The sequence below is a fragment of the Eurypyga helias genome, unplaced genomic scaffold (assembly GCF_000690775.1).
Source record: "Eurypyga helias isolate BGI_N326 unplaced genomic scaffold, ASM69077v1 scaffold19112, whole genome shotgun sequence".
Taxonomy (NCBI): Eukaryota; Metazoa; Chordata; class Aves; order Eurypygiformes; family Eurypygidae; genus Eurypyga; species Eurypyga helias.
In genome coordinates, this window is record NW_010236980.1 from 20400 (window position 1) to 47580 (window position 27181).

The 27181-nt window shown below is 44.9% G+C and overlaps 1 protein-coding gene across 1 annotated transcript in view; it reads right to left on the minus strand.

Annotated features, from left to right (window-relative positions):
* Positions 1-342: 342 nt before the first annotated feature.
* The window catches only part of ITPK1 (inositol-tetrakisphosphate 1-kinase), a gene marked incomplete at its 5' end in the record, with an annotated part of 67152 nt that continues 40313 nt past the window's right edge, over positions 343-27181 (minus strand). Inside the window, 6 exons of the mRNA XM_010147304.1 lie at positions 343-776; positions 5290-5452; positions 6901-6968; positions 9166-9331; positions 13398-13438; positions 15298-15396. Of these exons, the coding sequence (XP_010145606.1) occupies positions 454-776; positions 5290-5452; positions 6901-6968; positions 9166-9331; positions 13398-13438; positions 15298-15396 (860 nt within the window). The remainder of the gene's footprint in view (positions 777-5289; positions 5453-6900; positions 6969-9165; positions 9332-13397; positions 13439-15297; positions 15397-27181) is intronic.

Sequence of the window (27181 nt, forward strand, 5' to 3'; positions counted from 1 at the left end):
CCTGGAAAAAGGGAACAGGGAATATTTTAGGCAAAAATCTCTAGCACTGTTACATTCAGACACTGCATTTCAACATTATTAATCTTCTTGATACCATGAGGTCCGATTTTAAAATGCTGGTCACCAGTGATTACAAAGAACAATAGAAATGAAAGGGCAACCCTCCCACAATGAAAGGACTAGTGTTAAAACCCACGTGTGTGTAAACTCACTACAGATTTGCAACTGGAATCTGATGAAATGGATCTGAATCACTTTCTCACCCACCCCCTTTCAGTCCATTTCATCAGTGAATCAGGTTAAATCACATGGAAGGTTTTTTAATTTTGCTTTTTTGTTTTGTGTTGGTGTTTATTTTTTTCATTTTCCATAACTGTAGTTACAGCCTGATCTGGTTCTAAGACCACAATTTGTATCCCTGTGGCTTTTTTCTCAGTCCATGGCCTTGGCAAGTTATTGAGAAGAAGCTTTTGTTGCCAACGTAGCGACGCAGTGCTGCTGGAAGCTGGGGGACACTGCTGAGTTGCAGCCTAGTCTCTGGTGTTGCAGTTTTACTGAGCTGTTGGTCTCGCTTTCCACAATCCAGGAGGAGTCTTTTCCCATGACGCCGAGACAGCCTGCGCTAGCACAGCATATCCGCTCGTCCATGATCCCACTGGTCTGCTCTGCCAGCAGCTTGCTGCGGTTTAGCTGGGTCACCTCAGGTGCCTGACCCTGCAGGACAGCAGCTATATGGTTCAGGAGATCTGTGAAAAATTCGGAAACACCCTCGTAACCTGAAAAAAGGAAAGATCAAGGAGAGGAAAAAAGGCAGTTAAGTAATTTCCATGCATTCTCTGAAATGCTTCTTCTATGGGTTTATTTCTTGGGCTGTCCTTGTGCTCCAAGTTAAAATAAAAGGCTTCTTTTCCATGACATCATTTTGAGTGACTGCACAAGCAGATTAGCATAAGGAGGAACAGAGGCCTTTGCTACAAAAATACTTTTGTCCAATAAGAAAAACTGCCACCTTTCAGATTTTCTGTTTCTTTTTCCTCTTAAGTACGCGTGTGTACCCATAATTTTAGGCATATTCTATCATTTGTTGCCAAGTCCAGGTTCTTCCCTAAGTTACAACCTCTGTGGTATAATGTTGATCGTTCCCATCCTGTTTCCACGTTTACTATGGAAAGTAGCTCTAATGCAGTTTCCCCAAGGCCCTGGACTTGGCTCTGGCATTTGCCCAGCAATACCCTCAGTCAGGGAGAGCGGGGCTGGCGCTATGCCCTACAGAAAAGGCAGCTTCCCACTGTGTAAGAAGTAACGCGACGCTCGTCTAATCTAACCTGCCTTGACACCTAAAACGTGTTCCCTGCTATGAGCAACGTCTGAAAAATTGCTTGAGGGACAGTAAACATGTATCATGATTTGGGAGAAACCTCAATCTTCTGTGTCAGTACCGAAACCACCTTTCTGCGTGTTCTGCAAAGCAATTCCGATTTACAGCGCAGAGTTTAACTTGTTAAAACAGGTGCTCAAACACCAGGACACATGACATTTTTGGTGACACAAAGGGTGGCAGAAGGCGTACAGAGCTTCTGGCTCTATTTTCAACACTCTGGTCCAGGCACAGCTTTATCACTGCGTTCACTGTAAAACTGAACCAGACATGCAACATATGAGCACAATGTCTTGAAATGGACTGTAACTGCTCCTGCATTACCTAAAATTGTTATCAATTTGATTTACTATTTAGAGGTGACAGATGACATTCAGTGTATTTAAATGGGGTAGGCTGATTGTTTTAAAATGTCTATAAAAGTATTCTGAAGGTGACCTGGTAATATACAGGAGACTGAAGCAATAAATAACAGTTCAGAAGTCCCATGTGAATAGCACACATTCACTGAGCAGCACAAGAGCAGAACCAGAGACCACAAAGTAAATGCGCATTTTAAAACACTTTTAGTGATGTGATCACAGGGCAGAAGAGTCCCTCAGATCCATAAATAATTCAGTTTTGATCTCCATTGTCCTGTAGAGACCAACTTCCTGAAAACCATAAGGTAAGAAGATAATTTCACCTTAAGATAAACGTGGTGATTTTATGGTGTATTTATAATGGGTACATTAATCAATTAACTCCTATTTAGGCTACTACATTGCTTTGCATTTTACTGCATTTGGTCACAATTCTCCTAGACACTTAACAGGTCACCCAAAACACCCACAGTGTAAGACAACAGCTCCCAGTTTTCCTTTCTCAAAGGCCCCTAAACAGATTCAAACAAATCTGCCATTTCAAAACGCCGTTTCCCAGTTCCCCACGATAATTCACTGGTCGGCAGGGGGCAAGTAGGACTCTTATGGCTAGAACAAGATCTCCACCTCCTTGACAGAGATGCCTGTTACGCTTTCTTGCTTATGTAAAAGCCATGGGATTAGCCTTCAAATCTACTCAGTGCTTCAAACACCCTGGGAATAAGCCATCTCCATAGTAACAGCTTTAATATTCAGAGAGGAGACCCGTAGTACCCTGGAGTGTTCCGTGTCTGCTCTCTGAAAACAAAACAGCCTTGTTTGAGGGCACCTGGCAAACTTGCAAAGAAGTTGCTTTAAATATTTAATGGGAATAAGATGGGCAGTTATTCAGTCCTGAAAGCAGCAGATGTTACAGTGCAAGGAAGCTGTATGCATCGGGCAGGCTTCCTCTGTGCAAGCCCTCTGCACACTGGCTGCAAAGGCCCAAGTAATTCTGCCTGGCCACTCACAAGAAACTTCACACACTTGTAAAAAAGAAATACCAGGAAGGGAGGAAGAGAACCAGGGTGTCTCAACTCTTGAGACACAGGACGCCCGGGGAAGGCTGCAAACCGTGCATATGGCCTCGCTCTGTTCACTGGCCGCTGCAGGTCTCTCAAAAAAGGCAATTGTGGGAAATCACTGTGCCGTGATGGTAACAAAATCAAGAAGGGCAGATTAAACGACACCTTCAGAAAGTACTGGCAATGGATTTGGGGTTCGTGTCACACAAGGAATCAGTGGGAGGATATGTTTTGCATGCCTCAAAGCACAAGTTGCATGAATCGTGCTCCAGCAGGTACTACCCTGGCACTGCCCACTGAAACCACTTTGGAAATACCTGTCTACAAATGGCCTGGATTTTGCCATGTTGAAAACAGCCTCCAGAGTCCTGGAACATGGATAGGAAGGATGTCCAACCAGCAATGCATCTGAAAAAAAGTACCTGTCCCCCTGAGCTTTGTAGATTCAAGAAATGACTAAGAGCACCTCTAAGACAACATTAGAGATGCTACCTGCCTGATTTTTAGGAGACTCTCCCTGATCTGGCACTCTTTGCTTTTCTGCATCTTCCCCTGGGCAGCTCATGTCCTGCATTTGCGGCAGCATATTTACACACACAAAGTTCAGGTCTGATGCTTCCTGGTACCGCATATATGCACACAGCACATCAACACTAGTGACAAGCTGCAGAATGTGCACACAAGCTGCTGCTGGGGCTGGGTGAGCTCAGCCACGGCCGCAGGAGAGCAGGCGACACAGAGTCTTTGCTCTCACCTACCTGAGGTCAGACAAATATAAAACCCATATGCTACGTGACTGTGCCTACAGTTAAATATCTCAGCTGGTAACCACTGCTAAATATAGCCCTGGTGGTTTCCCACAGAACAGGAGGCACAATAGGGCTTTTAGACATTTATCTTTAAAATCTTTTTGAAGAGTTGCTGGTGCTACTGGAGCAGGGAACAGATGACATCCTCCTACAGCTACAACTGCTCTCAATTCTGATGATAAACTAATCTCAAGATGGCATCCATGGCGTGGCAGGTTCAAATGAGCTTCAAGCCTGGTAAACACTAGTTGTTCCCCAACCTGGACTTTTCAATGTTTCAAGAAAAGGGGAATATCAGTCTGTGCAAAGTACCAAATCCAAAACAACAGTTGAAAAAACCCAAACCACCAAACCAAAATGCAGGATTGCAAAAGAAGGTCCTGCCTCTCTGACTTCAAGACCCAGTGTCTGAAGTATAATTCAATTCATAAAACTGATGTGGCTCCATCTGACACCAAATTTAGGCTGTTTCACTGCTCTTGGCACTTCACACTTTTCATAGGCCTGCAGGTTCCATCACCACCATATGGTAGAACCAAGCTGCAGAGCGACCTGCAAATAGACAGGCTGGAGTTTTAAAAGGAAGCCAGTCACTGTGGAGACAGACAGACACCGGCAACTACAGGGCAGCAGGGGGATTGAGCACCTGAACTGAAAGATTAAGACGACTAGGGGGTCAGGGCAAGATCCCTACATGTAAAGATACTTCAGCCATATTGAAAATTGAAAGTCTTCAATGACAGGTTAACTGAGCTATGCAACAGCCTGTGTAGGTCTCTGGAAACAAGCACCACTATTCAGGTAATGAGAGGAGATTCTCAAAAACAAAACCCCATGCAAAACAGCATCAAATGAGGTGATGTATTTTTTTCCTGTGATAGGCTACTGAATTTAGCACAAGTGACAGATCATTATTGCCTCCCCTTATACATGCTTACAGCTCCTTTTAACAATTCCTGTGGTCAAGGAGCTTGTTTAGTTGTTTCCAAGACATATGTGGCACTAAAAAAGAGGTGGAGGACAAATTTGCCGATTTTCACATGCTCTTTTCTGTTGTTTTAATCCAGGATGCACTTAGGAGAACCGGCAAGGATATTTAACTTTTTAGAGCAACTTCTGTGCACCTATAATTTTATCAGCTTCTTCAGATTCTTGGTGTTGTTCCTTTTCTGCACAAATGTTTTTTTGTGGGGAATCAGTTTGCACAGGAAGAGGTTTTCAAGGGAACAGTTTGCTGCTTCCACCCCCTCAACACTTTTAATGGCACAGAGACTAGGAAAAAAGAAATCCTAAAAGGCTCTTCTAAAATAGAATTTATTATTCTTCTTTTCATTTTCAGAATGAGGGACAGGCCCAGAAAGGCCAGGTCCCAGAACACAGTGCCACATTTCAGTTCCTGGGCATCCCTTTACAGGGAAGGGCATGACAACCACATTACAGCTGGCCACTAAAATCTGACTGTACCTCCTAAGAGCTGGTGTTTCATAGCACATTCCACATGTAACTTAAGGTTCTGCCCTTCCCAGATTGAAGAGTATCTGATCTCAGAACAATCTGGCTGCTGCTCTCCTGTCCCCTGCCCAGGAAGCAGTGATGTGAGACACCAAGAGTGCAATTTCACACTAAGCACGCCCTGCAGAGTTTCCACTAAGCATGAGCAGAAGGGCCTTTCTCACCTGGAAATGCATTTATATCAATGACCGCATGCTGCCCCGTCTGATTGTTAATGATGATATCAATTCCAAAGAGGGAAACTCCCAGAGCTTGCCGCAGCGCCTTAGAGATTTCCCGGATGACATCGTCGTTTGGCCGCTCAAATACTCCTTCGATTTTATCCAGCTATAGTGGAAAAAGACACATTACTAAGGGACTCTGAAACAGTCTTTTTTAGTGGAAAGATTGATTTTCAGAGGTTTCCAGGTGCATATCCACCAAATCTAATTGCAGAGAACCGGTGGCATGAAACAGAGAAAGACACCAAAGAGGAACTGCTTTCATAATTCAGAATCCTTCCCATATTGGAAGTTCCCCTGTTCTACAGCACCTAGTTCTTCCTCTTCATACTGGTGCAGCTCCTTGAGAGACAGAACAGTGTAGGAATGAACGGAGACTCACTCACTATTTTAAGTACTAGATCTGCACCTTTAAAAACCAAATACAGCTGGCGTGTTTAACCCTGGATATCATTCTGTTATTTCAGTGCAGATTAAGGGCTAATAAGACAGGCTCCTGCTGTTAGCTTACTCTGAGCCATATGACAGAACTCAGCTGATATCTTCAGGGCAGAGACTAATTCAAAGGGGGTATCTTCTATGTGGGTTTTCATGTATAAATCATTCTATAAACATTTATTACAATGAATAACTCAGGTTAGTTATAACTGGAAGAGGTAATTTTCTTCACTTTTTAAACAACCTCTTACACAACAGAAGTATGCTGTTATGCCTACAGAAGGATGTATGGAATATGTAGGTGCGTAAGAGAGATGGCAGGTAAACCACAGGAGAATGTACTCTCAGCTTGAAAGTAAATTTAGCCATAAAGGGATTTATGACTAGGACAATTACCGTTTCAATATTTAGCATGCCTATCAGTGTTGCACACAGCTTAAAATTTAATCATTGCCGACTACTCCCCAACAGAGCTTGTGAAACAGAAAAGAATCTGGAGACTCGCAGATTGAAAGGACTCAGTCCTGTAAAGTGACTTTCTCAGCAGCTGAGTGCCCAAGAAGGTGTTAGGATTCATACATGCAAAGCTGATTGAAAGGACTGGTAATGCAAGCACAAAACTGTGTGGCGTGCTGGCACTGCCGGACTTGGAAGACACTCGGAAACGGTCCTGTGGTCACAGCTCAGGCGTGCTCACACCGCAGACAGCTACTGGCCCTGTCCAACGCAATTTCTCTGCTTGAATTTTTATCATTTGTCTTTCCTCACAGAACTGAGTCCTAGAAGGATGATTTATGCATATTAAGCTCTCTGGACAGAAAAAGGCCAGCTATTTGCATTCAGAACCTCCTTCTTCCCTTCGCCTAGATTAGCTCTGGGGAATTTAGGCCTGGCAAGCAGCAAAGCCCTGCTACATCAGCACTTCCTCACCGGAGCTCGGTAAGGAAAACCAGAGGGGTACACAGTCATGCTGGATCGTTGTACCAAACAGACCTCAGCCTGCAACACAGAAGCAGACAACTTGTGAAGGAGAGTCACTACCTACTGACGGTTTGGTAAGAAAGGACTAGATAGTTTTCCAGCCGCGTTAGAGGAAAAAAGACCAAGCGTACTTACTGCTGTTAAGACAGATGAGGATTCCGGTTTTGAAACATTGTGGCTGTTGAAAAATATTGATTCTCTGTCTGGAATTAAAAGCAGATTGTAAATAACACTGTAGATTTCAATTTCCCAAGGATTAGTGCGAAGAACAGTAGATGGCACTGCAGCCCCAGCAGTCTAGCCTTGATCCCCCACCAGGCAGTCTCCTGGCACCCACCCCACCCAGAGGCCTCCCCTCCCTGGCACTCAGCTGCCTTCACAGGCAGGGACCCACAGCCGGTCACCCACAGCTTTTGGACCACAGATCAATAGAACTGCACAGGGTTAATACAAACCGGTTTCCTTTCCTTCACCAGAGCCAATTAACTAAGTTCAGTAAGATAATGAAGTTAATTTCTACTGATGTGCTATATTCAAAATGACAGTTCCAATGAAAAGGTGTGTGACACAAGGGAGAGGCTGTGCTCACTGCTGGCAGTAGATCGATAGCACCCAGGGCGCACTGAGATCCTGTGAACCTGGGGAGGGTCCTGCCATTGTGGAGGAGACACACATTTCATGGTCAGGAGCTGCCCTCCTTCCGGAGGCACCACAGGAATGCAGCAGACACTTTGAGGTGACAGAGGCCACCAACATACTGCAGCGGAAACCACGGGGAGCACTGTACCAGCGCCTCTTGCCCTGCTCCTTCTGTGCCGGAGGTTTTACTGGTGGGGAGAAATCCGCCACCACAAGTCTCCCCTTGGGATTCCCATCACAGCAGGCTGCCGGCACCGCACAGACAACCCGCATGGGAACAGCTGGACCGAAGTCTCAGCACGCGGGTGGCACCAGCAGCAGAGTGTTTCTGCTATGCTGGTCTCAGGGTGGACACTTCAGAGCAGCCACAGGGCCACATACAAGTAATGATGGGGGAGCTGTGAAAAGCAAACACAAATCTACTCTGCAGTCTGACACCGCCATATATTCTTCTTGTCTCTCCTCCCACTTCGCAGGTCCCTGTACTTCCAGCTCCTGGAGTGCCTCCCAGCTGCCAGATCTGCTTCACCGTCACATCTGCCTGCGCAAGTGCCCGTAGCAAAGCTCCCTTAAACTCCCCTCATGGGGGTAAGAAAGCCAGACACACCCTAATCTGCTCAAAAAACTTACTTTAATGTGGGTTTCCAGACAACTTTCAAGTCTTGCACTAACAGACGAGACATTAGCCAAGGCATTTTTAGAAAGATGCCTTAAAACATTCCCTTCCAGCAAAAGTATGGGCCAACTGTCCTAATAGTTTACATGAACTCAGATTCTAGCTCACTTAATCTGATCAGGACATAGAGGCAGACCCAAATGTAAACACAGGCATACAGACCTACAGACAGGGACTTTTACTGGGACCCTACTATACATATACTATAAAAGGCGTATTTGTGTGCAGAACACAATGGTGAGCACATATGGACATAATAAAACCAGCAGAAACCACTAAGAAAAGTGACAAGAAAGTGGCACTTGTCCATTCACCTCCTTTAGCTCGGTACCTTCTCACCTCCCATCCCCACCTCCCAGATCTGTCCAGTTGCAGACAGACCATGCTCCCATCCATCCTAACTCCTTTTTGCTTCTAATTGGCTGCAGAATGCAGTTGTCTGGAAAGCAGCCTTTTTTTCCATATAGGAAATGTACATAAACTTTAACAAAAACCCTTCAAGTGCTGCTTTCTAGCGACATACAGGAGGATCACTGTCCCAACTGACAAATCCATTCCTCCTTCCCCCCAACACAGCTCGTATCCACAAACCAAAGGACACTTCCCATCAAGGTTAACAACACTGGGCCTTGCGTGAACTGAGAGGCTCGTTGATGGGAGCGCACAAGTGGTCTTTAAGTTAAACACCCATATATAATCAAGGTAAAAATATGGAGAGGAAGTTCTGAAATGATGGAATCCAGGAAATTCTCTCCAAAGCACATCTATAAACAAACTCCGGAACAAATAACACATGAGCTTACTGTGAAATGAGAGAATTTCTCTCCTTCTCCCCCTTTCCACATGACATAAAACACTTTCTAACAGGTAAGACTCAGGTTACCATTGCATAAATATTTACTGTACAAATGTCATTCGCATGTATTCCAGAGCAGATGAGTTATCTCCCTTCCTACTGAAATAATACAGAGGAGGAAACATGGTATGTAAGAACCAGCTGCTTCCACTTCAGCAGCCTTTTCAAAGACATGCTTGCTGCCAAGGCTCTGAAAACAGACATTTCCTTTTAAATCAGCACAGCGTACCTGAGATTCCCGCAGAGAAGTTCTTTAAAGATGGTCTCTTCACCACTGTGTAGGATTCCCCGACCACGAAGACTTTATACAGCACGGCATTGTGATTGATGAAGCTCTGAATGACGCAAGGGGGGCGAACAGCTTTCAGGCCCTCCTGGTTGAAGATGATCGCCATCTGGAAACATGCACACACAGTTGTGCACAGGTCTTTCCGTAATTTCATGCTTACCCACCACCTGGCCAGCAGTGAGGGGGAACATCCACTGGTGGATATGTATCAACCACATGTGAATTCCTTCTCAGCAGCTAGCCCTATTTCATTATGTTTTACACAGCTCGCCAAACACTACTAGCAGCGTGGCTTTCATTTTCAATCAACATCACCTCAGCTCTTTGCAATTTCATTTGCTGCTTTTAATTGGAAACCTACTGCAATTTCAGGTACAACAAAAGGGTAAAACATCGGACCAACACAGGCGACAAGAGTCTGTATTGAATACAAGCGTGCACGGTGAGAACAACAGAAGGAACAGCTCCGTGTGCTAACGATACGAGTTCTTCCCTGCAGCTCTGTTTCCCGTGGTTTGCTTCAGGCCAGTTGCAATGGCCTAAAGCACCAGGGCTTCACCTACACCATCAGAGAACTTTTTTCAGACTACAGGAGTTCTTACTGCTAGGAAATGCCAGCCCAGTGATTTTCTTGGCTTGGTTTCACCCACTACCTCAAATAGGTAGACCTCTTGATGGGACTGGAACAGACAGACCAAAAAGGAAGGCATTTACAGGGCTTGAATGATGAACAACATTGCCTTCAAATAGCATGGGAGACATGCTGGTAGGTGCACAGTAGTACTCTGACAAGCCAGCATATCTTTAGCACGTGTTACACTGCTCTTTCCATCAACCCCTCCTTTACCATGCTTACACGTGGCTATAATTATCATAACCGCGATGTCCCATGTTGCAGGTTTGTCGCTGGAGCATGGATGCTGCCAGCGCAGAATGTGCAGCAAGCACTGTTCTGGCACAGGTGAAGAAATTACTTCACACCAGTGTGCCCCTACAGAGCAGTGAGGATAAACTCAGGTTTGCTCTCTATCCTCAAAGCCACAAAAAACCTAAGCTTTAGTTATCGGAATATTGACACCTCTTCGTTACTCCAGTGATGCCAGGCCTTGTTATCCACATGGCAGGAGACTGCTGAAGGCCAGAGAACCTGGCGTTCATTTTATCTTCCTTTCCCTCCCAGAGGTAGGCATGCTTTGGTTAGAGCACCTTCCCCCTCTGAAGAGCCTTAAAGACAACAGCTAACCATCCATGTCTTGAGCCTGCTGCCTACCTCAGTCGGTGCAAGAGGCACAACACTTACCAGAAAAGTTCTCAAGCTCTGAAACACAAGTTTTTTCTTATGCCTGCTACTATTTTCTCACTGACCTGCTTGGGCCTGTTGTGGAGTAAAACAAGGATGCAAGACAGTCCAGAGAAGCAAAGAGAACTCCTCTGTGACTCCACAGCGATTCACAGAATAAAATTGGAACTTCCTGCCTCACCATGGTGCAGAGGAGTTACACTGGTCCATATGCTTCCTGTCAGTTTTTGTACTTTCTGGGATTAGCTGTATCTTAGTGAAGTCAGGGTCACTAGAAGGATTTTACAAAGAAACTTTACCACTTTGCGCTCTCGCTCTTACAGTATAAATCATCAGCTGTTCATTTGATGCATACTGTACTTTCAGACTGATTTTTTACTAATACCTTAGTTTGTTCCTGTAATAAAAACAGTAATTATAATAGGTTTGGTTGTTCAAAAACATAGCCATGGTAAATTATACAGTGATTACATATTCATAGTTAAAAGTCTGAGCACGTTTTTGTCCTTATTCCTGCTTATCTGGTAGACCACATTAGAACACCAAATTGCCCACAGAGTGCACAATGACTCAGCAGATTAACATTTTCTGAGTTCAAGCCAATGCGTGCATTCAAAACCTACTCGCAGTTGATATTCTTACTCTGTCTCCATTGTACGAGGTGCTATCTACCTGACAGCACCGAGTAAATCTGTGAGTGGTAACCACCCGTGCAAGAAACCTACTCTAACCAGCAGAATCATCCATCAAGATGATTCACAGCAACAACAACGTCATAGCTCATTTGCCTCACATTGGTGGCTAGAAACACTGCTCTCTTCCTCCTCCTGTGTAGGCATTATAGTATCTGTAACATTATACTGGCAAGAACTGTGCTGTTCCTAGAGTGTTCTCTTCAAATGTTAATTAATCCCCACAAACAAATGTAAGATGAGCAGGTACTTAGCATTATATTTTAGAAGCGTTCAAACCCAGATAGTTCATCTTCTCAGCTCAGAACTGACAGAGGCTACTGGGAACTGTGTGAAACTTTTGCAAAGCTCTGTGCTGACAGCCCATGAACTAGCTCACAACCCATCTAACTCCCAGGGTGCTGCGTGAAGCTGGTTGACTGAGATGTCCCATGGTTTTTAGCACACATGAATACAGCTCCAAGAATTCACTTGCCTGCACCTTCAGCTGCCGCTGCTAGCCAGTACTTGAACTTTCTGAATAGTCATGAAGAAAAGCAGGTTTCTAGTCAGGCTGTGTTACAGTTCTGCAGTGGGAATATCTCTACAGAAAATGAAGCGATTTACTAGAAGCCAAAGAAGGAGTCATTAATAAAACAGGCAACAACTTCTTGCTTCTAGACCTATGCTCCATCTTTTGGACAGACTGTCCTGTAGGAAGAGTATTTATTCTGTGCTTCCCTTGCCACTACTGACCATAAAATAGCAATTACAAGACAGCTCCTCTCTGATCATAAATACACTTTTGGATCAATCTTGATAACTCAGCAACTCCAAAAGTGACTATTACTACTAACTATGTAAAGCACCACGCAAGACTTCAGGCTTTTTTCCAGGGGTCCTCCTAGGCTCTAGTCATAAGTTCCTATGATAAAGTGCAGTCTACAACTGTATTTTAGTCTAAATTTTGCACAGAAAATGGAATTCTGGCAGGAGGCTGAGGTATGCACTGTATGAAAGAAGAGCAAAGAAAGATTCACTAGGGAAATGAAGTCCAAGCCTGACTGGACAAGCACTGAAAGGTTCAGGCATTTCAGGCTGCTGTTGCAGAGGAACTTTTGATAGAAAAATCAGCAGGGAAGCTGGAGTCTTAGACTCTTTAACAATCCAGTCCTCAAGTGTTCTCGGGAATGACAGCAAAAATTTATAGCGGCTGCTCCAGCAAACTAACAGGAGTGTCTGTCAGCTTGTGAAATGATCCAAGCTAAGGCCCACATGAAAAATCTCAGTGCATTTTCAAAAGGAAGTGCTGGTCACTCAAGATTCCAGCCATAGCCATTCTGCTCGTCTAGATTTATGTTTTATTTCAGGGCCTTCAGCTCTCAGAGACGCTGCAGCAACATACCGCATGTTTTGGGAGCAGCTGGGAAACCTGGACCGACGACCACATTGTTAACAAAGGAAGCCAGGCGTTAGGAGCGCCAGCAGCGAGGGCTGGATTCTCAAAACTGAGCTGCGGTAAGCAGGAAGGCAGGAAGCACAAATGGAAAAGAATTAAAACAGGACTCAACTCATCTAAATTTAGAGGAAGCTAGACTCACAGGGAATGCAGTCCTTCCAGGAATACACAACAGTTTTAACTGCAATAGCCTTACGGGAAGGAGGGAAGGCAGATAGTTCTACCATCCCTGTTCTCCGCACAGCTCCAACTGTGTTATTACAACTGAACATGCCTGGAAACCATCCCTGCTTGCTATTCCCTTCCTCTCAAGGAGAGGAACCAGCTGCTTCATCTGCAGCACAAAAGACTTTCTCACCTGTACCGAGTACATGTTGGAAGAGAACACTGGGTGGAAACATCACCTAGTGTGACCTCCCACCAAAGGAGAGGCTGAGGGAGATTCCTGGCAGGCAGAGCTGACTGGAGACTACAAACTGCTAGAAGCAACTAGATGACAGAAGCTAGAAAGTGCTAGAAAGAACTTCCATGTCAAAAGGTTGAAGTCATATTTAACTTCATTTCAGATAAATCTGAAAAAATAATAGTATAATAGTGTTATTAAACATGAGGGAGAGATGGGGGAGTGGAAGTCATTTGGGCATAGCTCTCATTCTGCCTACCACAAGGTCAGAAAGCACCAGCCAAACTGCCATGGGGGACTGGAAGCAGGGGGTAACTCTGCAAAAGTTATTTAACTCACCTCATGAGAGTTGGTTCCATGGGCCACTCTGGTTTTGCAAACTGGGTAAATAAAAAAGAAAAAAAACAATGCACCACTGAAACAGGACACACAAACCCTTATTCATCCGTTCCCACCCACACGTGCAAACACTGGAGTTCACCAGAACAAGGCACTGACTGTACCTAATACCAGTGACAGTCCCTGCTTGAACCGTATCCTCAACCACTGCAAAGCTTGGCTTGCTCTAAGCCCTACTCTCTCAGCTCCTCCCTGTACCTGAGGTGCAAGCACAGGTCACACTGAGGACTGGAGAGAGGTCCAAAGTGTCAGCTAAGAAGTTAGTACCAGTACTGGTACTGCCATCCTGCCTACTCAGAGGGCATCTTCACAAGTATGTGCTTTTGCCTGAGGCTGGTACCACGAAACACCACTGTCCTGAAAACAAGTGAACCGGACACAGTGGAAACCAACTTCTTGGTTGGTGGAAACCAACCTATCTCTGTATTTCTGGGGAAGAGCAGGAAACCGAATGGGCTGAAACAAAGAAAGATATAACACACTTTTTGCAGGCAACCATGGGGGGGCGCAAAAAAAGCAGAAAGAGCCCAACACTACTTCTTTCTCCTCCATATTCCTTATCTGTTCTGTATACCCTGGTTCTCACCTCCATCCTAAAACCAGTAAGAGGAAAGGAACAACATGCTCCTGCTATTATGAAAGCAGAGAAGAGCTGAAGATGCCGGGACCCACACGATGACTAGAGCTGATGTTATTTATATGTTAAGCAGAGGAGATGAAAACTTACAAGTAGTGAGGGGGTGGATAGGACAAGACTTCTTTGGGAGTTGCTGGAAGAGTCAAATTGCCAGGCAAGAGGACAGGCAGCTATGAAAGGCAGATTACTTGCACCAGAGTCCAAAAGAAGTTGGTAATTTGAAATTCTGGAAAGTGGTACGTGATGTCTCACAGACACATGGTCTGGAGAGCAGAAATGTATTTAAGAAAAATAAGAGAAAGAGGAGAGAGAAAAAGCACTCTCCCAATACCATGTTATATTAATTTTCAGTGTTATTTTTTTATTTCATCATCATCTAGAGGGATTGATTCAGGCCTTCTGAATACATGGGCTATGCAATAGCCAGTGTGTATTGAGAGGACAATGTGCACGGGTGAGGAAGGGGGGTCAGCCATTCAGTGGGCTTTAAATCACAATTTAGCTTCAGACCTGCCTCATTTGGGACAGCGATGGCAGGGAGGGCAAAACATGCTTTTTCCACACGACTTTACCTCTGAACCTTACAAACGAGGCAAGCACCAAGGGAACAAACACCGACTAACCGATGCTGCTCCCATTTTACTGCAAGGAATCAAATAAAGCAACGAATTAAAGCACAAGCCCAACAGTGAAACTTGCTACAAAGCACAAACAGTTCATAGCAGCTGTTTGAGGCTGTGGGCCCTCGGAGCTGGCTATCTGTGGTAATTTCTACACTCTAAGATTCTATTTGTAGCCTGGACCGGGGAAAGAGAGGGGTAGGTGAAAAAAGAGGGCAGTCAGCAAGGCAGTGATTTTCTCAAGAAAAATAATGAACGCAGCTGGCAGGAGAAACTTATTGCACAACTTCAGGGCAAGAGGCTAACTTTGTTAGAACTATTAGCACCTCCCAGGAACTCATGTTTACTGTAGCGAGGTGTTTAAAGTAAGGAACATCAATAAAAGGCAAAGTTAAAGCTGATAGGGAGGGGTTTTGTTCCATATTCCGAGCAGACTGCTTCAGAGCATTTGTTTCAAGAAGGTTTTTAACATTCCTGACTTTTGGCAATGAAACCTACACTCCTACAGTGTTGGCTAAATGGGGGATGCATGTGCAATATTCAGAACCTACTAGAAGCACCAAGGACAAGCCCATGTACATACTGAATGGGAATGCCAGTCCATTCTTCTCTATAAGCTGCAAGGTGTCTTCTCCACAGGCACTTGTCAGCTCCATAAATGGTGGTGAACAGATCCGCTCATCTGCAAGACAAAAAGAAAAAAAAAAGAAGACTCAAATGGAGATGAGGAGTTTAGCTTCTCAACTGCATCATGACCAGCTCTCTCCATACTAACTGCCTCTTGACAGTCAGCTTTGCTTTAACAGTTGACATTAAAGCACCAGAAGGATTATCAGCCAGGCCTGCATTTGGGTTTCTGGAAACATTTTGGAAGATGAAAGGCTCAATTTTCAGATACTCTAAATGGAAATATGAAGCCCATATTTTCATAGTTAGGCAGCAAAAACGATCACCCTGCTTAGGAATACGTAGCTGCACATGACTTAGTCTGTGAGGTGAAAACAATTGGGATCTTAGCTCTTAACATCATGCCTTAAGCATAATCTTCTAAAGCATTTACAAAAAACAGACTGGTCAGAAGTGCAGCTGAAGCTGCCAGTCTCACAAAGCCGTCATTACTGCAGGGCCCTCAGGCAGCAGATTCCAGCGTGGATGTACTTCAGCCCAAGTGCCAGCCATGGACTACATCCCACTGTCCATAGGGACCTCTCTGCCATGAAGGCAGTGCTCATGTGGTCAGATAAAGCCAGTCAGAGCACCGCTGAGACAATGAGGCACCTTGGCAAGACTGCAGTGGTTAAAGAAAGAAACACAGGAACCATGATGAAGTTTAACAGAGCAGGTCTGCTCCAGGGTGTTTCTGCTGAGGTTGTGCTTGTTCCCATGGTTGTGGGGTAGGCTGGAGTCAACACCCAGCCCTTTTAGTGTCTCAGTAGGTTTAATTGCTCTAGGATTCATGTTCTGTTCACTGCAGAACTTTGATTCCCTTAGGAGGACAGGGGGACTCAAAGTACTTGAGCATAAATCACCACCCAAGAGGGCTGGGTTGCAATTTCAAGTGCCAAGAGAACCCTGGCCTCAGCCACGGCTCTGGGACAGGTCAGCAGGCCCGAAGGCTTTCAGACAGAAGTCATGCACACACTGGCAAAGCCAAAGCTAGTACATCACCTAAGTAAGAGCAACTAACCAACTTAACTCCCCTGTGAGCATAGACTTAAAAGCACTGCCTCCACAGAACCTTAGCTATGGCCAGGTTAACTCTGGCGTCACAAATGAGTTGTAGCTCAAGTTAGCTGTGCAGTACTGAACTGCAATTCAGAATGGGTCTGCCAAAACTCACTTCTAAGACTTAATTCAAGAGAAATAGCGTGATACCTTCCTCCAAGAAGCAACTGGAATCCAGCACAAATGATGGGAGCAACTTTACCTAGCAAACTCAGGCACAGGTTTATGTCAACCAGCAACTGGTCTTGAAAAGAAGCAAAACTTGACTGTTACTGCCATCCACATCTATCCCAGCAAACACAGAAAATCCAAACAGGTGGAGGCTATGCTGTGCAGATGGTTCCGAAACTGAAAAGTGCATATAACCCAAACCCCAGCATAACCAACTGTACACTCTGAGCACCTTTCATCCAGAAACCACTTTATAAGCATTGTTTAGATTAATGCTTTTCACTCATTTCACGTATACGTTTATGCACGTTTCCTCACACAGCAGAGAAAATTGAATCACTGAAAATAACAGGGAGACAAAACCCTCTGTATTTCAGTGTACATCTCTCAATACACGCTTCACACTCCAAGAATATCTGAGAACTCCAGACACTAGCAAAACTGTTGCTACAACAAGCTTTCTGTGAAAAGAAAAGACTATTTTCATAGAGCCTAAAAGGAGCAGAAAGATTGATTCTTTGAGGTCAACCTCTACAAAGCTAAACAAAACATCCCAGACTTCAAAGCTTTCAGTTTGCTGCTATGAAAACAGAAAACAGCATCCAAAAGTGACAGGTACTGTAATATTTACAAGCCTTTGCCAGAGCAAAAGTTCCTTAGTTGGATGAATTTAAGGAATCGGACTTAGTTTACAGATACTTGGAAACAACTTTGGCTTGGCAGCTCTCCCACCCATATGCTTAAGGCTCACAAATAACTTTGCCTTCAGAGTGCAGATGCAAGGGGACGTATGGTTCCATCTCACTTCGTTTCTCTCCCATGCAAACAGAAACGGGAGACAGGGAGGATTCAGCGTCCCTGACGATTACATGACACTTGCATGGGGAGATGAAGGAAGGGGCAAACAGTAGTTTCTTTGACCTTATACTCAGAAAAGACCACCTGGATCAACATAAAGTAGCAGAGGAAACCCTTAGCATCTCAAAGTGCTCCTGCTGACTTTGCACAGCCCTGGCATTTTCTCCACCAAGAGGCAATTCTAGCACACTGAAACCTCTAAACCAAGGGCTTTCATTCGCAACCAGATTGAGGACAAATAAACCCTCGTTCAACACAAGATTCGGTACGGCCTACAGCTAGAAAGCTGCTGCTCTGAGTTTAACTGCACACACTGCAGTTCTGAAGGTAGCTGCAGGTTTTAAAAAAAAAAAAAAAAAGTCCTCCAGCTGCCAGCCATGATCCTCTCCTCCTTCCGGCGGGGGGGGAAACACATACAGAAACTTCCTTTCATCACCAAGCTCCTGCTACCAGAGTGACAGCAGCCTTGGCACACCTCTGCTCTGAGGTCCAGCACAGACCTAATTCAGTGGCTGAGGGTCAATCTCAGTGCTGTTTTACATCAGCATGGAACTACACCATACAACCCACAGAGCGCCAACGGACACCCAGTGATACATTCAACCCCTTCCTCTCCTCCTGTGGAGGTACGCTGCTTTAGCAGGATCTTACTGAGCTGCAGTCAGGCACAGGACCCTTACCCACTGCTTCTTCACAAACCGGTAGTGACCAGTCACCACGGGAAGCCACTGCCAAAAAGGACAACCATAAATATACAAAGAAACAAACTTAACAGTCCAGAGGTGAGAATGGGTGACATGACCCTTCATATTGACGCTACAGCCTAAAACCAGGCGATATTCTCATTTGCATCAGAGAGCCCAAGTGTGGATGAAGCACTTCCATAAGCCATGGCACGCCTCCCACGGAGCTGCATTAGCCGTGCACCGCTCGCAGAACTGACTCTGTCAGGACACAGAGCTGATAGAACACACAACCTGCGCAAGGAGCCAACGCTGTTGCTCTTCTACCATCGGTACTCAGCTCCTAGCTGTGCGTTGGGATGCCGCTGCATGAAAGAGATGACTTCTAAAACAGCAAGCTTGGAAAAGACTGCCACACCTGACATCCTTGGCTACGCTTAGCTCCCGAAAGATTTTTACAAATGCAATTTCTGTGCTTTTTACTTTGGATCTGCAACCAAAAGTCAGACACTTCCTCCCTCCCGTTGGGTACATAGATTGAATGACAGGATAAATAGATAACCAGTAACTATAAGCCCTATCTTCATTCAGCCTTTACTGAACCAAAGAGATCAGCAGGAAAAATCTCTCCATAAGTCAAAGGACTGCTGTGATGTAAGAAGCTGTGCAGTTTTATAGGGCATGCTTAGGGAGTGGTATTCCTTTCTTTTTCTAAGTGTCTGGTAGTCTCTCAGACCTGCCTCTGAAACACATGCAGGACTCCAGGTGGACCATGTCAGGTCCAGAACTGCCAACAAGGAAACAACAAGAAAAGGCTCTTCAGATCAGTAGAGGGTTCAGCTCTCACTTCAGATATGTACCAAAAGTATCTGTAATGTTTTTGTTGTTAGAAATAACACATCATAATTAAATTTAAAAGTAAAAATGCTGTCACTGTGTTCCTCCCACATCTTTGTCCTCGTTCTTAATGTATGCTTTGGCACAAACTTTGTGGTGTCTGCTTTCTGCATTTTCCTTATTCTCCCTTTTCTTCAAGATTATCTGAGCTCACAGGGAGCTCCCCTCTCTCCTCTTTTTTACTTCCTGCATTTTTTCTCACCCCCATCCCTATTTTTTCTCTATGCTTGTCTGTTTTTCAATTGTCATTTCTGTTCTTCTACTGCTACCTACACTTCACCCCTCCATCACCCTTGAAGGGAGGCCACGTCTGGGATCGCGTTCATTGCCAACACGGGGAGCGCCTGCATTAGGACCTCTGAAGACAGCAGGGAAGCTGGCACTAACCAGTCACAGGTGACAGGCAGCAATCACCTCCCTCCGCACAGCATCCAGGCACTCAGCTCTGGCACGTCCTGCTCCGGGGTGAGCTTTGCAGAGCACCGCTCCATTCCCACAGAGCAGCAATGTGGTTACGAAGGTGGGAAACATGACTAACGAAGGCCAGTTTACAGGAGGAGTAACACAGCTAATCAGCAGGAGAGGTGAAAGAGTACTCAGACCAGGGTGTTGGTGCCAAGGAGGGGATTGTTCCAGATGAAGTTCAACAACAGTGACAGGAGCAATGGGATGTGAAGGTGGGGAAGATGCAGACTAAATACTTGGCTGGGAAAAAATGTTCTCTGGCAGTGAGAATTGGTGGAAATCTTTCTGCCTGGGACTTGCTTCAGTAAGAGATGTTGAGCAGTGCTCCTCTAGCCAAAGCCTGTGCACGACTGGCCAAGCTGGATGAGATTTTGAGCTTCAACAACAGTGACAGGAGCAATGGGATGTGAAGGTGGGGAAGATGCAGACTAAATACTTGGCTGGGAAAAAATGTTCTCTGGCAGTGAGAATTGGTGGAAATCTTTCTGCCTGGGACTTGCTTCAGTAAGAGATGTTGAGCAGTGCTCCTCTAGCCAAAGCCTGTGCACGACTGGCCAAGCTGGATGAGATTTTGAGCAACCTGGTCTGGCCTGTGCATGACTGGCCAAGCTGGATGAGGCTTTGAGCAACCTGGTCTAGTGGAAGGTGTCCCTGCCCATGGCAAGGGGGTTGGAACTAGATGATCTTTAAGGTCCCTTCCAACCCAAACCCTTCTATGATGTTTCCAGTTAAACCAAATCTTAGGTGGTTTACACACAGAAGGCAAAGGGAGCCCCAAATGAGGGGCATGCTGAGGAGAAGGGAAGGGTAATAGAAGTTGGTACAGTGAATTTTTAACACAGGTGGAGGAAGGATGTGGTCTATCAAAGGAGCAGAGAGGAGGCCTGGAGTCCCCCAGACTTGGTCAAAAGCACATGAGTGTGTGATCCACTAATTCTGCTTAGCAATTACAAAGGGAGCACAGCTTCTGCCTGAGGTGCTCTCTGGGGCTAGAAAGGCTACCAGGATTAGTTCTGAAGCAGCAGGGTACACAACCTCCATATCATACAATACTCTACGCAGAGAAATTACAAAGCTGCTCCTGAAAAGTGCTGGTCTCTGCTGTAAACACCCTTAAGATACAGAGAAAAACATCCGTGTCAATATTAGGACAGGATCAGGTCAGTCATTATTCAACACTCATGGAGCAAATGTTAAGCCTTTAGCTATCTAAAAGATTTACAGCAGACTGTATCAAACTCTAAACTTCCTACTTTGTTGAGAAAAGCCACTCTTTAATAGGACAGTTGGCTCTGTGATTTGAAAACACTTAAGCCTCTTTAAAAATATATTTTCAGTAAACTGTGCTTCACTATAGCTTCCACTGCTGCACTCTGCTCCTGGGAGGATAGAGAGGATACGGAGCCAGGGCAGTGTCTTTTTCTCCTAATACAATAAGGGGAGGAAATCTGAACTTCCAGTTCACCCCTGCCTCCTAAGTTCATTTTCAACCAAAAAAACAACCAACCACTCAGAGAAGCTGGCAGGTTCTTTTTATAGCATGCAGCTGAACCTTATCGTGAAGGTATCTTAACTTAAATCACTAGATGACTGGGCTTTTTTGACTTCCAGAATCCCTTTAATCACTGTAAACTTACCATAGCTTGGGACTGTCACTTCTGCTAAGGTCAAAAGTTGGTATGTCAAGGAGGCAGCCAAGCTAAGCCAACCCACAACACCACAGCAGCACAGTCTCTGTCCTCTGGAAGAGCCTCACTCCTTCCTCTAGAGATTTTTTCAGTTGAAGCTTCATAAACCCCACAACTTTAGAGAGCATTCAATTGGGTTTATTTTAGCATTTCTGTGCTGTATTAAAAATACTCTCAAGTTGTTTTCCCTTTCCCTCAGACGGGTGTGTGCATGAGGAACTTTGGGAGAACAGATTTAGTTCAAACATATGTTGATCTGTACTCATCACTGAAAAATCAACCTGTATCTGAATACCCACGTGTTTGCATCTTACTTTTAAGTCAGAGGGAGGGTGTGTGTGTGTGTAATTCCAGTTCTTATGATAAAGTAGCTGTATTTGAAGAGCATTTGGCAGCACATTCCAAAGACACAAGAGGGCAGAGCAGACTCGGCTTTGAGGGCATGATTTCAACCTTACCCTAGCTTGAAATCCAAGGAATCGTGCACTGAATATCTATATTAAATGCAACATCTGCAGAGCAGTAGTCTTCATTTCTAATAAAGCAGTGATTTTGAAGCACCTGGGCAGCAAGTGAGGTAATCTCACAATTGAATATAAATGAGAAACTATTCCAAAAAATCCTAATAACTTGCCATTTCCATGCAATTTAGGAGTGCTAATTATAGCTTTTGAACATGATGAATTCAGCTTAGATTGAAGAGAAAGGGTGACAGATAAAGAAGATATAAAGGTGAAAGTCAAAGTAAAGCCAAGCTGATGGAGTATTTTCCCCCTCAGCTGAACTCTTCGGAGACTACCAGTTCACAAAGCTATGGATCATAGTACAGGATCCTCACACGCCTCTGAGATCTAGACTTTCATCTTATGCCCACTTTCCTCAGTGAGTAGGATGCTCCTTTCTGATTCCCAAGAAAGGAACTGACCTTGCCTCTTGGGTGCTCAGGCTGACAGGCAGGTTTTGCAATCAAGCATTCATCTCACTCTTGGTGATGGAGCCTGATGGTACCTGCCAGCAGAGGAGTAGGGCTACAGACGTGCCTTCAGTTAAACAGCCTCGTGGTGAAACACAACCATTGACACAGCCTCAGAAAGCAAGCTCACTGCAATGTAACAAGTTAAGAGTGGAAAGATTATCTGATTCGGGAGACAGTGTAGAGGCTGGGAGATGGGTGTTCGTTGCCAAGCAGCCTAATTCTTCGGTAAATAAGAGCAGTTACCCACCACCTTGCAAAAGATGGGAAGTTTTGCAGATTAATTAAAAAAAACCCCAAACCCAAGCACAGCTCCAATAATTAAAACACATGACTTCAGGTGTTTGAAAAATGCAGCATTTTAGCTATGTCTATATACTTACCTCACACGAAAACTAAAGCCTATTTCCTGCAGTTTGACAGGATTACACAAGAGACTGCACTACCTACCAACTTCACTTCATCCTCCTGCACTGTTTTTCAGGTTTCGCAGCAGCATCACATGAAAAGGCTCTTAAAAAGCACCCTGGCACACCTCACCACAGAAAGATGAGGCAAATGGACCAAATTTCCAGAAGGAAATAAACCTTCTGCTGCTTCTCAGACTCTGTAATGAAGAACATTAGGCAAAATTCTCTGCTAAGTTAACAACAAAGGGTGGAGAAAACCTGCTAGAATGGCTTTTGTTGAAATGGTGACATTCATTCCTTAGAGTACTGAGGCTGTATCAAAACTTGGGGAATCATTTTACAGGCTGGAGCGTTTCCAACACTACAGGAAGAATGAAAGTAATTTTCCTCATCAAGAAAAAATGAAAGGGATTGTATGGCAATCTCAAAGGAGACTTTATCTGCATTTTTACCCCAATAATGTTCCGCTCAGAACCCTGGCATTGAAAGTATTGGTATCTGTGAAACCCCAACGGCATTTCCAGATGAGACACAATGCAAAATCTGCTCTATATTAAAATGCAAACATCTGGTTCAGTGTTCCTACTATTTCATGTGCTTACACAGATATGCTGGATACAGGAATGATAGTTAGCATTGCCATTCTGAAGCAACATAAGTCTCAGATTTTAGTACTCTCTTCGCTACTAGAACACAGAATGATAAATGAGTCTCAGAACCAAGAGCAAGTGTCCAAATAGGATACAAAAGGTATCTAATGGTCCAAATGCAGCTTATTTCATGCTTCCTCTCCCAAATACTGAGCTAAGAAACTACTTAGACTAGTACAAAACAATTTCCAAGCTAAATTCCCATTTGCAAACTACACACCTCCAGGACAGGAACCAGTGGGATGGTGGTTTGCACCCCCTTGGCCTAGATGGTGTACGGCCCTGTAGAAACACACCATGCTTGAAAATGGCCAGGGAGCACCAGATTTGGTGCAAATTTACTGTTATACACTGTGTGTTGGAGCTCCAAGGGAAGGTGTGAGCACCAGGGCCCCTCGTGTTTGAACAGATAATGTAGCACCAAGGTTCCTCATAACCAACTGATGCACACAAGAAATTCACAGCAGAAAGCACACCGCTTTGCTCCATGCAGTGGGATGCTAGTCAGGAGTTTAAGGTGAGCCTCGAAGTCCCAGTGCTGAACTCCTAACTGGTTTGATCTGCATGTAACTGTGCTGACTTACGTGAGTGACTTCTTCCCGGTTGAAGAATCAGTCTCTCTGTGTCTTAGAGAGAGCACGTTGTGTAATAAAAAAGAAAATCACCAGTGAGTGTGTTTATGGCAGGGGGCATGACACAGGCAGCTTTTTCTTGTCCATAACAGAGTTCATTTGCAGACATTACAGCACCCAGAAAAGTAGAGTCCACTAAAGCTCTTTATAGCTCCAATCCAAGAGGGTTGATGGCCCTTAACCAGATCAGTTTAATGAGCTTTTGGAAGCTAAATCCTGGGAGAGACTACACAGTGCACGTCCCACGCTTTCAGTAAATACCACTTCCAATCTATACATGCTGGTCAGAGGCAAAGCAGCAGCCCACAGGGAGCGTGAAATAGTGACAAAACTCCCTGGGAGGTAGAGGCACACCTCAGGAACATGCTGGAAGTGGCTCTGACAGAATCTGCCTCCTTAGTACAGTAAGACTCCTGCAGCAGCTGTGCCCCGGCTCGAGCCAGGGAGGAACAGGGCTTTCAGCTTCTGTTCCAGACCATGCTGCTGATGACAGGGGAAACACAAGCAACTACATGCCCCTTTTATTACTTCATCAACTCACATGTATGTGAATACCAAGTGAAGTGCAAGAGATTACATACAGATCTTAAACCACAGCGAGATCTCGGGGTAACACTGAGTAACAGAAGAGCATATTGCTGCCGCTGCTCGGCTGAGCGGGGCTGACAGCAAGCCCTGTGGCTGAGCATCTCCAATCAGCTGTGCTGTGAGTCCACCGCTGTGCCGTGAAGTCAAAGGATTTTCAGAGACTTGGTGACCACTGATTTCACTTGAATTTCATTATGTAAAGCAGCCTCCAAGAACACAACTAGACAACAGCAATGTGTTTCTTACCTTGTCACGGCTGAAACATAAGAACTTGGTATTTCAGCAACAACAGTGGAAAGAACTGTTTAGTCTGAAACAAATGTAAGTTTAAACAAGGACAGAGAAACCTAAGCAGAGACTTAAATACCAACTCAACAACATATGCAAATGATAATGAGTCCCAAGTTTACATGTAAGCAGACTTCTCTAACACAGGGGGGGACTTTCACCTTCCACACTGCTCATCTGCCCGAGTGCACACTCTGTGGTGTGAAAGGAACACTGCCAAATCAACAGGGGTTTTGATTAAGAAACATTTTGTATTTTCAAATGAAGATCTTAAAGAAGACTTGTGGAGAATCCTGAAACACTTAGTTAAAATATAACTGTGAAACACTGGCTCTGGCCCTGAAGGATCCTGCTCTGTGCTTGTTTGTGATGCCCTAACTGGAGTACGGTGCACCAACCACGGCTGCTGCCTACTACGGGGACTGGTGCAATTCGGGCCCACTCCGAAACCAACGAGAAGAAGTAACTTCCAAGGCAAACAAGCTACCTGTATTTTAAACACCTGAAAGAAAAAGAGCAAAGACCTATCTACGTGGGAAAGCTCTATCCGTGTATGTTTTTCTGTTACAACTGTTAGTATAGCTACAGCAAAGGAATGCACACACACCACTTGGTAATGGAAGAAAGTAATCCAATGTAAACAGTCTTCAGACAGCCCTGTACATTTTTTTCCCTAAACAAATCAAAATAATTCCTTAGGGGTAGATATCGCAGGGAACAGCATTCCCACCCCAGATCCCAGACGATCTAAACACTGTGCAACACCTGTGAGAAGCTGCTGGGAGGCAAGGACCAGCAGTCCTTACCTGCTACCCCAAAGCCATGTTGTTTTAGGGAGCTAGCATTACTTGCGTGCTGCTGACAGGCTGCAAAGAGGAAATCCTGTGCACCAGGATTCTGACTGGCAACATGAAGAAAAGGTAGTGGCCGCTGAACTGGAAGAAGTATGTGTTCAAGCTTGGTATTTCTGTGGATGTCACCTGCCAGCCCTCTAGCACTATCCAGAACAAAGTGGTTTCCTTTTCTACTTTCTCTTGCACTGTACAGCTGGGTCTTTGGCCCATCTTTGGAGCAATCGATGTCCGAGTCCCTGGTGTGATGCTGGGCTGTCAAGCAGCCAGCAGCAGCCAAAAGTCTCTTATTCCCTGAAAACCACAATGCTTCAAAGCAGCAAATCCAGCATTTGATCTCCTCCAATAACACCTGGGCAGGAGGGAGATGGCAATAAAAGGACAACAGGAAGAAGGCCAACTCCACCAGAGCAGAGTCCCTGACTGACGTGCCAACACATGCACCAGGAGCCAGGCACCCTGCAGTAGCATCCTCCCAAATGTGGCTGTGCTATTGCAATGGATAACTGTGATGGAAGAGGGCATTCATCTCATCTAACTCCAGTCAACTTATCTGTACGAGCTGTGTACCGGCAGTGTCAGCAGAAACAGGCAGATCTGGACGGTGATTTACCTTATACATTCAATAGTTTATGATTAATCGTTTCTATAATATCTATCCTGCCCACTGACTGCAGAGAGATGTACACTCCTAATAATGAATACCCATGCAACTTTTAGCTAGACAGTGTCAAGTGCAATGAACAGCCCTTTGCTGCCAGACAATTCCCCTCACAAGAACTGCTGCTGCAAAGTAATCTACCTGTTTTCCTGAAATGTGCATTTCAGTCTCGCAGGGAACAATGCTGACCTGCATAGTCTGAATACACAAATAAATACATATAATTTTCTGGCTTTAGTTACCACACTGACTCTTAACTCATGAACCTGTTACCATCTCCTGTCAAAGCAGCACAACAGCAAAGGGGGAGGAGATGTAACCATGCAGAAACACCCTGAAGGAAAGCCCAGGAAGGACAGAGAGCTTGTGGCTGATTTCCTCTGCTCATATCTAGCAACACCAGCCAGGTCAAATATCCTCATAAATCATATTCTCCACTTTGGCAAAGATGGCTCCCAAGTAAACTTACTAGTTAACCTATCTAACAAATTGAAAGTTGTAAAGAAATGTCTTGCATTACTAGTTTTCTTAATGAAGTATGTATGAAAAGGCCAAGTAATACCTCAAGAGAAACAAGCCCCATATATCACAAAGAAATTGAAGAAAACTGAGCTACAGGATATCTGCAGACCGGATCATTACGACAACAGGCGCCGAGTGGGCACAGGGACCTGTGGACAAAGCCCTTCAAACTCCTGGTCAACTATCCACAATTCCCAAGACATACTGCACCTACACCAAGCAATATAGGGGACAGAGACTCCTAGAAGGTCAAACCACATCATATCCACCCCTTACCTACTCAACACATGGGTTTGCAATGAAATAACAAGGGTCTCCCCTTTCACAACAGCCAGTGATGGGATGCATGACAGCGACTGAGAGATGGCCCCTCTGGAAGACACCTTGAGCCACACAGACATATCC